The 12792-nt window shown below is 38.7% G+C and overlaps 1 protein-coding gene across 2 annotated transcripts in view; it reads right to left on the bottom strand.

Annotated features, from left to right (window-relative positions):
• Positions 1–509: 509 nt before the first annotated feature.
• Positions 510–12792, bottom strand: part of LOC122817619 — a 31141-nt gene continuing 18858 nt past the window's right edge. The window contains exons 3-5 of one of the 2 annotated variants that reach the window (XM_044090664.1): positions 4292–4436; positions 3246–3377; positions 510–2810 (exon numbers count right to left, since the gene is read on the bottom strand). In XM_044090664.1, coding sequence (XP_043946599.1) covers positions 2798–2810; positions 3246–3377; positions 4292–4436 — 290 coding nt within the window. In that variant the 3' untranslated portion in view covers positions 510–2797. The remainder of the gene's footprint in view (positions 2811–3245; positions 3378–4291; positions 4437–12792) is intronic. The other variant, XM_044090665.1, reaches the window with a different exon arrangement.

Consider the following 12792-nt stretch of genomic DNA (forward strand, 5'->3'; position numbering starts at 1 on the left):
AGCATCTTTAGCATAGTAGGATGTCTGGTGGTATCATAACGAGTATCATATGAAAAGAGGACTTTGATATCATACCTTTGACATGACGGTTACATAAAATGATTGGAGCAGTGCTGAGCACAGCAAAAGAAAAAAATGTGAAAATCGTCTCGTATTCTGGTAGCCAGCTTCCATCCTATGATAGCAGGCAGAGAGAGAGAGAAGGCTAGGATATTGCAATGCAAAGGAAGTGTTGAAAACTGCAAAAGTGGGGGAAGGTGACATACTATTGTTTCACCAAAGACACAAGTCAGGTAATGGCCAACCCAAATTTACCTATTCTGTACATCGTCGGGACTCTTGTGTATCCTAAGCTAATTCAATCAGGTCCTGCCAAGTGTGTGTATGTATTGGGTTGTCAGGGCATCCAAATCCATTAGATCCCTCCATATCTTCTGTCACATTTGCACTAGTGTTCTTTAACTTTTATTGTGAGTAAACAATATCATAGAAGATATCACACCTTATGCTGTTGCTTATTTCATTTCAGATTTATTATAAAAATATAAGCATAAATAATGATTCTATTTCAAGCACACACCAGTAAAGAACATAACATAAAGATGAGCATTTTCAGAAATAAAGCATTGAATTTGAAACACTATATATATATCCACTGAAAGGGAACAGACAATACTTCAGGTATTATGACAACATAACTGCAGTATTCATAGATATAGTTCTCACATCACAGTCCTAGTTTTCTCACTAATCTAAAACCCATTCTGCTTCTGTTTTAATCCTCACTGATGTTTTATAACATCATCTGAATCTACTGTAAAATAGACAGGGCATTTCCTTGTAGCCATTCAGATGCTGAAACAGAAAATAGTCTGAAAAGCACTGCACTCGTATCTTAAATGCTGACTGATATTTTCTGAGCAGCCAAACTGCCTTCTTCTTTTTTGATTTGCAGAATGGCCAATAATGACCATATATGAATAATGCAATGCTGAATTCTAACAAGATGTACAGCATTAAGATCCAATGCCAAACAAAATGGCAGTTCACAGGCTGAGTCCACAGCAATGAAAAGAATGTCACCCTGGAGGCATTGTCCTTTAAACGTCAGGGTCAGCAATATTAAGTTTTCTCTTAAATGTGAGACTGACAGTATTTACATGTCTTAATAAGCCTGGTAAATTAAGCCATATATAACCACCAGTGTCTCTGCTTGCTTTTCATCTGCTTTGCACTCCTGCGGACTTCTTTTTAATGTTAACATGTACACTTCAGCAGCTAGTGCGTATTGAGTACAATTCATTGCTGCATAAGTGACAAGCTTCAGCAAGCAAATTGGTGAGTATGGAAGCAATGAAGCTAACCAAGAGAACTTTCACGCAATGCTAGCATTGCGCAGAGGTCTCCAGATATCACTAGGAGTGACAAGACAGGACCGCTTCAGCTACAGCTACAACAGTCTCCAGTGATAAGGCCCAAGTGACAGATATCAAGCACATAAGCAGATAAATCCAGTCACCCAATCTGCAAAGTATAAATAAATAAATAATTATAAATAACTAACTAAATGAAGAATTAGGTTACAGGTACCACTGTCTCAGCATGTCAGTGGAGAGCTTTGAAGGGCAGATCAAATAGAAGGACTGAAAGGATGGTGTAAACTTTGTTGTACAACAGCAGGGGAGAGAGTATGGATTTGCACTTTTGTATTACTCCGTAGTTAAGGCCAGTGGAAAGTCACGGTTAAGCCAGAATGCAATCTTGGATGCCCGCAGATGACTTCTAAGCCCATGTTTGTACAAACAGTGACTCCTGTTAATGTCACTGCAAATAGCATGCCTCACTGGTGACTGGCAGATGTGTGTTAATGGCATTGCAAATCACTCGCTTCACTGGTGACTGACAGATGTGTACCCAGGCCAGTTACCTGATGATCTCCTTTTATTCTTAACTCAGCCACCCCCCCCCACCCCCGGTCAGCCAGTAAAGATTCTATAAGTTGAATAATGCAATTCTGCATGCTGAACACACAATCAAAGAAGGAAAATACAATGTTAATCAATTAAGTATAAAAAAATGGGATATATATTACAGTGACCATCCATATGTTAGCTGGGTCAAATTGTACTCTGTCTGACAAACTGTATGGTTCATTGCTATGATTCCCACATCTAGTAATGTTCATATAAATTGTACCCTACTTTTGTAATATCTTTGTCTGTTTTCTACAGCTTGCAACTGCTAGCACTTTTATAAAATAACATAGTGGCCCTTGATGTCTAAACTCACTAAAATGTGGGTTTGTTATTGCACAAGCTTTCATCAAGGACATTTTTTTATACCATGTGTTCTCGGTGTATATTTGGAAATAGTCTTCATTTGTTCTGATATGTTTACCAAGTCACCTGGACAAAAAACAAAAAATAAATATTACTACTGTCCTCTGTAGCATACTGTCATGAATATTAATCATTGCTGGGAATTCCTCCACTATATTAACAGGTGTTCTGTGACAGTAATGTGATTTAAGACTGTATCTTTTACATTGATGAATAATTGATTAAATGATTGAAATTAATAACATTGTGGCATGTATATTTCTGTAGACTTCATGTAGAATGATGTGGTTGCATCTCAAAAAGAGGATCACATTTGCCACTTTACATATCATTAGGTAGTTGGAAGGTATTCCACGAGTTTTTTCCATTCCCATATTGGCAGCAATGTTCGAAATTCATCTTCTCTGCACCTCTCTCTGAAAAGTTGCTTATACCCAGGTAATGTTTTTATTGACAATCTACTGCCCTTGCCTATGAAACAGAAAGAGAAAACGTTTAATCATACTGCAGCCATGATGTCTAAAACAGAACTTGTCAGCTTAGTGTACAGCTCTCTACTCTGTGAATTACTGTGTCCAACTTAAATGGCTGAACATGGGGATATGTATCCTACAGACATACATATTGTAGGATCACATGAGCATAAATTAGTCATCATCACCACTTGAGCTTCAGTGAACTTCTGTTGTGTGTCTAGAATTATCATTAACTTTCTATGGTCCCAAATTTTCCCAATTTTTTTTAAAAACATTCAGGGCCCAAGAATCAGCTTAGAAAAATTTTTTAAAGGTTTCATTATCCAGGGCCTTGCAAATACTTATTTTGCTATTTCGGTACGGACTCACATGCCCACTCACTAGCCAATTAGCTTGACTTTTCCCTTTTGGTTATGTCTACAGTACTTACCTGAAGTAAACAATGAAGACCAATGCAGCCAGGTCTAGCAAAAGCCAGAAGGCTCTAGGACAGACACCACTTGAGTATGCATATTGTAGCTGTGCTTGTCTTTTTGTATCAAAAGAATTCTGTCTCTGCCACCTACAGACAAAGGTCAGTAACAGCTGTTAGGGATCTGCTTTTATATTTCAAGTTAGAATACATATTATAAACTGAGCTAATCTTTTCTCAACAATATTTAACTTTATAGCACACAGAGATTGCCAATTTAAAATGTTTCTTATCATTCTGTTCAGTCTGTGCTGGATCTTTTAATGAAAGATGCATTGAAGTCAAGTTTGGAAAATGTGAAAAAACAGAACAATTATAGTTGTGCTACTAGATTTCAAGAAATAATTTCTAAATTATTTTAAGAAACTGACACTCTGATTTGCAAATAGCAAATGTGCAGCTTATGCTATGTATGTCCCTGCCAGTGTGAAGAGGCCTATCCTTCAAGCACTGTTTTCTATACCCTCTTTTCTTATACTGCCCCGCTGGCTTCCCAAATTTGTCCCAGGAGTTTGTATGACCAACATACTTCCAAACCTCTCGAAACAAGAAGTATGGACAAAGCCAAAAATAATGAGGGGGGGGGCAAAGGCCCAAAAATAGGGACAGATTTTAAATATTGCTCCTATAAACTTAGTCGCTAGAATAAACTGATTTTGTAGTTCTATGTCTAAATTTCAAATACCTGCCATTCTTTATTATTATTTACTGATTTCAATCTTCAACAATTTGCCAGAAAAACAAAAAATTTTATGAGGAACAAACCAAAGATATGTGGCAAAAATCTGGATAGTTGAGAGGAATGATCGGCAATGTTGTGCCAACACACCTATCTCTATACATGTTTATATAATTACTTTAAAAGTTGTAACTTTTTAAATGAAGGCAAATTATCTTTTTCCATTACTATTCAATAAAATTAGAAAAAAATAAGGTCTAAGTGTTGCTACAGTAATGCATATACAGAATATACATGCTAAATGTAAAGGAAATATTTTTCTTACACTTTTTGTATAAGCTTGTTCTTGTCCCTTTCACACTTCTGGCTTATCCTCTCCAGCATTATCTGGAACTCCGAGCAATGCTGCTCACAGTCACTCAGCTGCTGTGAGGTCTCTGCACAGGTTTGCTTCTGCTCTGACTCTTCCACTGAAGAAATAAAAAACACATTTTTTTCATAGCTTATGGACACAGACATCCACAGTCAAGACCTCAGCAGTTATCATTTGACAGGCTATACCACAGCACAAATCAGTACACAGTAGGTATTTATACTTTTGTTAATTGGGTCACTGGTCCGAGGACCCTTTCCAGGCAGAATAAATTTGCTTCAGAAGTGAAATTATGCTTACATACCTGAGGAAAGTGTTAAGTGGTAACAAAATAGAATTAACATTGCTTCTAAGCAAGTAGGCCTGAAAAATCATTTATCTTATGTGAGATTATTTCAGACATTACTTCTGAGCAAGTTAGGTTGGAAAATGGTTGCATTCTGAGACACATCATGCTGAAATTACAATATTGCAGGTTTAGATAAGAAATCACAGCTATGTTTTGTATGTAGTCAACAAATGAATATTATGGAACATTGCTTAACTAGGACTTTTGTGTTCTGATCTTGGTTATAACAAATGCTGTATGAACAGAATACTGTTTAGGTGAAGGGAAAAGTAGTGTGTTAAAGCATGGATTCATGGGAATTTTGCTCAGAGTTCTGAGAACCACCTAAAATGTTCCATTCTCAGCTGACATTAAATGATTACTGCATAATTTTGCTGTTGTTTTAAGAACATGAATTATGGCTGTGAGAATATTCCAAAAGTTACAACCTAAGCTGAATCTTCTTTTTTAGTTAGTATTCATAGTACATCATGTTAAGATTAATTTCAGTTTGTAATATCAATAGACAACACAAAATGTCAAAAGTTGTACTTGTTTTGCATTTGATATAGAATTATAGTTTATTTCATGGAAACAACATGTCTGGGAATATTTTTCAGAGACCAGTACAGTTATCTAGTAAAAATCTGCAAACACATTGTAGTTAATGCGCAGAAGAGCAATTATAAGACTGAACATTTGCTAGATAAGACTCTCAAACCTGCTGCTACCTAGTACAATCAAATGTACTGTGACATGAAATTCAAGACAAGATACTTCGTCTTAGCACTTAAAAATAAATAAATAAAATAATAAAACTGAAACTCACTGTTACAATTTTAAAATGTTTTTGCAGTCCACCATATCTGACATGGTGTGTACTAGCCCCCCCTCCACTGCTTCGTAATTATTCTGAGATCACAGTACCTCTGAGAAGGTGAAATACTCTTGAGATACCAATATATATTCACAAGAATCACACTTAAATTGTACCTGTGTGGAGGATCATATTTCCCCTTACACTTTCAACAGGTACTCCATCTGTACATAGGTGAGTTAGGAATTTAGTGTGGAAAATGGCAGGTTTATGTCTACCGCAAATAAAAGAAGGAATTCTAGATAACTGAGGTAGTGTCAGGAACAAATCTGTCGACATGAAGAATGTTAGGACGATGCATCAGTTCCTTCTTGTCTATTGGTCTCTTGAAGTTCTTGGCTGATCTTTTAATGGTTAACTTATAGAGAAAAGTTGGCATAACATCTGTACAATGGATTAAGGATACAATTAAATGGAAGGTGTTTATGAAGGGGAGGCAGGTTTTGTGAGAACCAGATACATTTGTGCTTCAGTCTTTATGGTACATTTTATTCAGTGTAATTTGGAGATGGAAGGAGCACTGTTATGAAGAAAGGGATCGTATTTAATTTGAGGAGAAAGATTATTCTCCTTGTACTCGATATAACTGCAGAAGTTGGATGCTGAAATATTTAGACCATTTTCATCCAGGAATCCATTTCTAAAGCTGCTTATCCTTGTGTGAGTTGTGGTGGTAACAAGCCGAGTAAGACTGAACACACTTTTTTATCTCTAGTGACAGTTCATGGCTCTCTTTGGTAGATGCTTAAGTATTCTCAGACCATCTGAGAGGTACAGTCTCTTGTGTGTGTTCTTGGTCTGCCTGGGGCCTCTGTCTGGTAGACTTTGCATGGTACACCTTTCGTAGCATCATAGGTGTTTACTAGGCTAACAACCACAAGGGCCTTTTTAAGTCTAGCCATGCATCCCAAATCTCTGACAAGTTCTGATACCCTCAATCGGTGTAAGCAGGGGTTTAGGAGATGAACCATTTACAGGTCACGTGCATCCATCAGAGACATAGGTGCCAAACCAGGAATGGATTTCCTGTTTCCCATCCAATTTTCCAAGCTACACTTGAATTGGTTTAGGGAGGAACTCTGCTTCACATGGATTCCATATTAATAATTCATGCCTTACAAATACAGGGACCAAACGGGTCTATGTTTACTCATCGAATAAGAAATACATTGAATGTTAAACATCGAACATTCCATTCAGTGAATGTTCAATCATTGAATATTTTACCCAGGGAAAAGAGACAGTGAACCAACAATCATACAGAAACACACCACAGTATAGTAAACCCACCCAGGGGGGAAAGGGCAAATTTCCTACATCTGGCCAGCCAACTCTGTTCCCTGGGTAAAATATTCAATGATTGAACATTCAGTGTTTAACATTCAATGAAGAGAGGTTCAATATATTTGCTGTTTGATGACTGAACATAGACTTGGGACCAAACAGCACACAACCCTCTCCCTGGGACTCCTTTCAGATGTAGCACCTTCTACTAGACATTCTGGAATACTTGGTCATATGCCTTCTCCAAGACTGCAAACATACTCTTCCTTTTTAAAAACAAGGACTGCCACTCCAGTTTTCCATTTCAGAGGTGCTGTTCCAGCCATCCATGTAACAGTCGGCAGGCATGGTAGCCATGACTTGCCAACAGCAGTTCTGGCCCAATTACATCCATTTCAGCAGCCTTTTTACTGTGGAGCTATTTAATCACTGCAGTAATGTCATCTGCAGAAATGAATCCAACGTCACTCCAAGGAGTTCACAAACATATTCTGAATGAGAGTCCTAGTAATAACAGGTTATATACCTGCTAGATCTGGAACTTTTTTCGGTACTTGCGTATTATTGCAACCACATTCGTCGCATGAGAAGCAGCTCATTTCCAAGTCCTTCTTCTGTCGACATATGTTAGCAAAGTTACTTGGCAAGTGTGTTACTGAAGTGTCTGCTATTACAGTGACTTTTATTTCAACACATTTAGCTGTATGGGGAAATGAAAGACCACATATTTTACCACTTTCAACCCACTTGATAATACGTAATTACCGGTAGCTCCGGACAGTCGTTCAGTTTGTAAGACAGTTTGTAACGGCAATGTGTTAACATCTGTCCCTATTTTTGGGGACTTTGACCCACAGTTATGGTACAATTTCCACTGATTTCATCTAGTAACAAATTGAGAGGTATGCTAAGAATAGCAAAAACCAGCCACAGTGCTGTTACATCAGTGACTGCAGTTGTTATGGTGCCTTGCTTGCTGACGGTGGTATTTGTCTTGTGTTTCTTTTGTTTTACTTCTTTACCTAGGTACACCACAGCAGTAATTAATCCATACAACACCCAAAGTAGATTCTGCCTGCAAATGTATATTTCTTTTGACAATATTTAAAGGAAGATGGATCTCAACACTCACAACCACACACACTGCATGTCAACACAACATGGGTTGAGTCGTTTGTACTGAAATTCTGACAGATGGGGCTGCTGGTCTTGGTCATATGCAAAGTCACATCTTTTATTATTGAAATCACCAGTCGTTAATGTTTCATTCAAAATTAATTAGAACATTTTCTCAGAAACTGGGCAAAGGCTTCCTTATTATCAAGTGGTTAGCAATGTGGTTGTGATAATACGCAAGTACCCTTTTTTCTTTAATATTTCATTGCATGAAAAATGGGCCTAGTATACAACTGCATTAAAATCTTTCATAAAAAAGTGAGAGCCATTGAAAGAAGAGGCCTCATGATTTCACCGATTGATGGGTACGTCACAGATGTGGCTACAGCTTTAGCATACAGGGATAATGGAATCTGCTAACGGCTGTTGCTCTGGCTATGTTATGGCTTTGACCGTCTTATGTGGAGGACAGAACACTGTTAGATCATTTTTACTTGAACATTATAAAAAGTGAATTTTTTTAAATATAATTTGCAAACTATTTAAACTTGTACAGTCCCATCAACACAGGATTAGAATGATGCAATTTTACATATTAAGGTAGGGTAATAAGTGCCTATGTAATATACATCATAACAATAAATTGGTTAAATATTTTGTTGAAATACCTCACTTTGGAATCATCCTGGACAAGCAGGGAACATAGCACATTAGCATTCTATACCTTTAGTTTTGGAAACTTTGGGCATACAATGACTTAGCCTGGGTGTTAGTGTGGGACCTGCCTAGAATAAAACACAGACAAGAGAATCACATGCCTAAGCTAATTCACTTATAATTGCAATGAGGGTTACTGGGAAATAAGTGAGCAGACATTTTATTAGTCAAAGGTCAAACGCCTTTCAACTGGATTACAGCATTCTTTATGTGCAGGGTATACAAACATAGGTAGCTATTAATCTTGAAGGTCTATGGTGCCATTGGGGAGCCTAGCCCAAATTCTGAGTTGCCCTGAGTACAGTCTATTTAAGTTAATTGCTCAAGGTCACATACGCCCCCATTAATACATACATGTTACCAACCGATGTAATTGATTTGATTTGCATGGCTAGGCTTATAAAGGCCCTGGGGGTCATTAGCCTACTATATGCCTATTCACCTATGTAGGCAAGTGAGGCCTGAGGGAATCAAACCCCTGCATGACAGGAACTACAGTCTTAACCCTCTGCACCTGCCAGAGATAATTAAGCAAATGCACTATAGCTGATGTGTAGAGCTTATACTTACTCATATACATGGAAAATAATACCTTACTTACTAATATCCCAGAGGGCATCATTATATATCTCTGTGTAAAATAAGTATCTTCTAAAACTGCATAAATAAAACCCTTCAGATGCAGGCTTTTAAAGGATTTACCTACGGGCAGTAAGCTCTGTTGCCAGTCACGTTACAGACTTTATGTACAATATCTACATGAAGTATTGTCAGTAATATGTAACTGAGTTATCACTGCATGCTGAATTTGTTTTTGAGAAAAAAAGGTGGTTACTCTCTCAGGAAGTGTGGTATTTCAGTACCATACAAACTAACCACAGTAGAAGAGTGCTATCAGAGAAGTTGGTCTTTGAGGTTTAGAGCCCCGAGTCATTTTACAGACTGCTTGTGTCCGTATTTGGTTTGTAAGCTGTTCAAATACCGATCCCTCTAAGATAAGTGCCCCTTTAAGGTCTCTTCCTTCCTTTTATTTATTTATTTACATGTCAGCCAGGAAGGGAAAATGAATGGTGAGGCAAATTCCACATAGAGAGACATTAGAAAAGCCTTTTTTGTTTGGGTGCTAGACACTACCATATGCAGTGTGAAATTTGTCAGGAGTTTGTCCCTATGACACTCCACAGCCTTCTGTCATACATTTCCATTTATATTTGGAGAACCAGCAGTTGAAGCTTTTGGCTCAGAGTATCATGGCCGAATCTGCCTACCCCAAAGTTCACAACTTAAGCCAAAAAAGCATGTACCAAGTGGGTGGGGGTGGTGTAGGTGTGTCCACTGGACATCTCCATCGGGTTGTATGAAGAAACCAAGGACTGTCTGGTGCCATCAGCTCCCTCTGTCGTGACCCAGTTGGAGGCCAACATGAAGCCATATACCTGCAAGTTTGCTGACGCTTTGCCTGCATCTGGTGCAGATGTAACCACTGCTGATTATACCACAAGGGTCTGGGGGAATTCCCCATACACTTGGTAGGGAAGAGGTGCCTGGTACTCTCTGAATCTAAGCAGGGTCTGAACCTCTTCCTGGATTTGTTTAAGCTGATGTACCTTTTTTTTTTTTTTTTTTTTTTTTTTTTTTTTTTAAGGACACAAAGAATGGCAGGATTTTACACAGGGACTTTTCAATGTTATTATGACTCTTAAGACCCCTCAATGATTATCTGTTCTGGCTTTTTCATGGTTTTCCACTCCTTCCAAATGTCCTGGGGACTCTGATTCATCTGATAAAGGGTTAGACCAATAATGAGTCATTGGCTTACTCTTCAGATATTCCTCTTGCCCTGAGGTCTGAAGAAGAGGACTCACTTTTTCATGACTCCCCTATGGAAGAACTGTCCTTTGGGTTTATGGTGTATCATATGATGGCACATTTTAAGTGGGCCTGTTCCTAGATTTCTGACTTAAAAAAACTCTTGCATTAGAATCTCCTCAGCCTTCTAGAGTTTCTCCAGTGCTGGATTCTCTTTTGGATATTTTCACTGCAGCTTCTCAAACCCCTAATTTTCAACCTCCTGTCCCTAAGAGGTAAAGCAGGTTCTATACAGTCCCTGAAGTGCAAATGTTTTTATATAAAACCCCTTCCTCTGATCCTGCAGTTATTTCTGTGGTCACTGATTAACCATTCACGTCACTGCCCTCGTCTAAGCCTTCTGATAAGGACAGCTGTGTCATATGACTAGGTATGTTCTGGCTCATCTCTCTAACCTTCGAGGCATTCTGGTTGATATGCTTCATTTGGAGAGTAAGTCAGCCATTTCCCTTTGAGCTGTGCCTCTCAGGTGGCTTATCATTCTATTAAATGCAGTTGTGATGTTGCTGATGTCACTTCATCTGGATCTGTAATGGGGAGGTACACTTGGCTGCACCTCCAGGCTCTGCTTGAAGACCTCAAGGCCAAATTAGACTCCCCTTTAGATAACCAGACACTCCCTGGCACTGCTGCTGTTCCTGAATTTTATATGACCCTTCAGGATAATATTAAAGTTTTGCAGGAACAAAAACAAATGTTGCTCTTTTATTCCTAAGTTTCATAGAAACATCCAGCTAAGCCTTCTGTTGTCTGTAGGCAACCTAGATAACTTCTTGGGGCAAGACAGCATCTAGGATACTTTTTCTGGATAAGCCTTCTCATGTTTATGAGGGCCAGAAACCTCCTCCTCTTGACAAATCTGCTTCTATTTGACATTCAGCCACTTCTGTGCCTCAGGTTGCCTATTCCTTTTCTGGTTTGGCAACAGTTTGGGAAACCTCTTCTAACAACCTCAAAGTCCAGGGTCTTTAGTCCCATCAACAACTGGCAGAGACCATATTAACATCAAATAAATTAGGGCTATAATTCTAGCTGTCCAGGCCTTTCACTCCCTTTGGGTTCTGGGTCCTCTAAAGGCTTTTTCAGACAATGCCACAGTCATGTGGTACATCAGTAAGCAAGAGGGCACAAAACCTTACCTTCTTTGCAGGCTTGAGACTTTGCAATCCAGCATCACTTGGTTCTTCAGGAGGTTTACATTCTTTCAGAGCACAATCTTGTGGCAGACCCTCTGATCAGGTCCAGGGGAAATCCTCACAAATGGATATTTCACAAGGAGGTGTTTCTGGAGATTGTACATTGGTGGGTTACTCCTCAAGTAGATTTTTCTGTCTTCCCCTCTGAACAGACAAATTCTGCAGTGCTGTTAGAGTTACAAGTCTTCTGGCTTGGAAAGTGAATGCCATGTCTTTTTTTTTTTTTTTTTTTTTGGAAGGGAATGTTTCTGTATGCCTGTCCATTCTTCCTCTACTACCAAAGGCCCTCCACAAGATTATGTGGGGCAAGCCTCTGCTGCTAACTGTTGCAGCATTCTGTCCTTCCCTCCTGTCCCATTACTTTTTGTTGCTTTCCCTCTGGACCAGGGCATCTTTTTTACATTTTGTCTTTCTTCTTTCATTCCTATATGTACATGTTCTTGCTTTCCTCCAGGGTTGCTCTGGTTTATCTGGGTCCTTTCATTTCTGAGGATTAGATGCTCATATGCCACTTATGTAACTTGCACCTTGCATACAGGACATACCTCTGATGTATGGCACCTAAAGTCTTTCATATGCTGGCCAGATGCTCAACTAGCCTCGACTGGATAGCCATAGAGTGAAGAATACTGCAACAGTGAGAAGTATGACATCTACTCTATGGTAAGATGTAACGTAACTGTACTTTCTTTTTATAGGACAGTCCCAGGATCACAAGAATGTTAAATGGCTTGCTCTCTGTTACAAAGTATGCAAGTAGACATAGATGGGATTCAAGCCCGGTTTGAATTATCATAGGTATTTGGATTGCTAAGTACATGTGAACCCATCTCAGTCTTTGTCATACATTCTGTATCTCACTCGTTATTAAGTCTAAGCTTAGAAATTGCATTGCATCCTCACTTGACTGCCCTTGTGGCTTTGTCTACTACCACTCTTTCATTTCTAAACAGCACTGGGTTTATTGAGCTTTATTGACAGTGTCTGTAAATGATACTAATGCAGTAGAGGTGCTGTGGTCTTGCTGAAATCTATGTTGCCTATTGGTGATTAGCTTATTTTGTAA

This window comes from Protopterus annectens, chromosome 13.part0 (genome assembly GCF_019279795.1).
Source record: "Protopterus annectens isolate FY-2018-M chromosome 13.part0, PAN1.0, whole genome shotgun sequence".
NCBI classification, from domain to species: Eukaryota; Metazoa; Chordata; order Ceratodontiformes; family Protopteridae; genus Protopterus; species Protopterus annectens.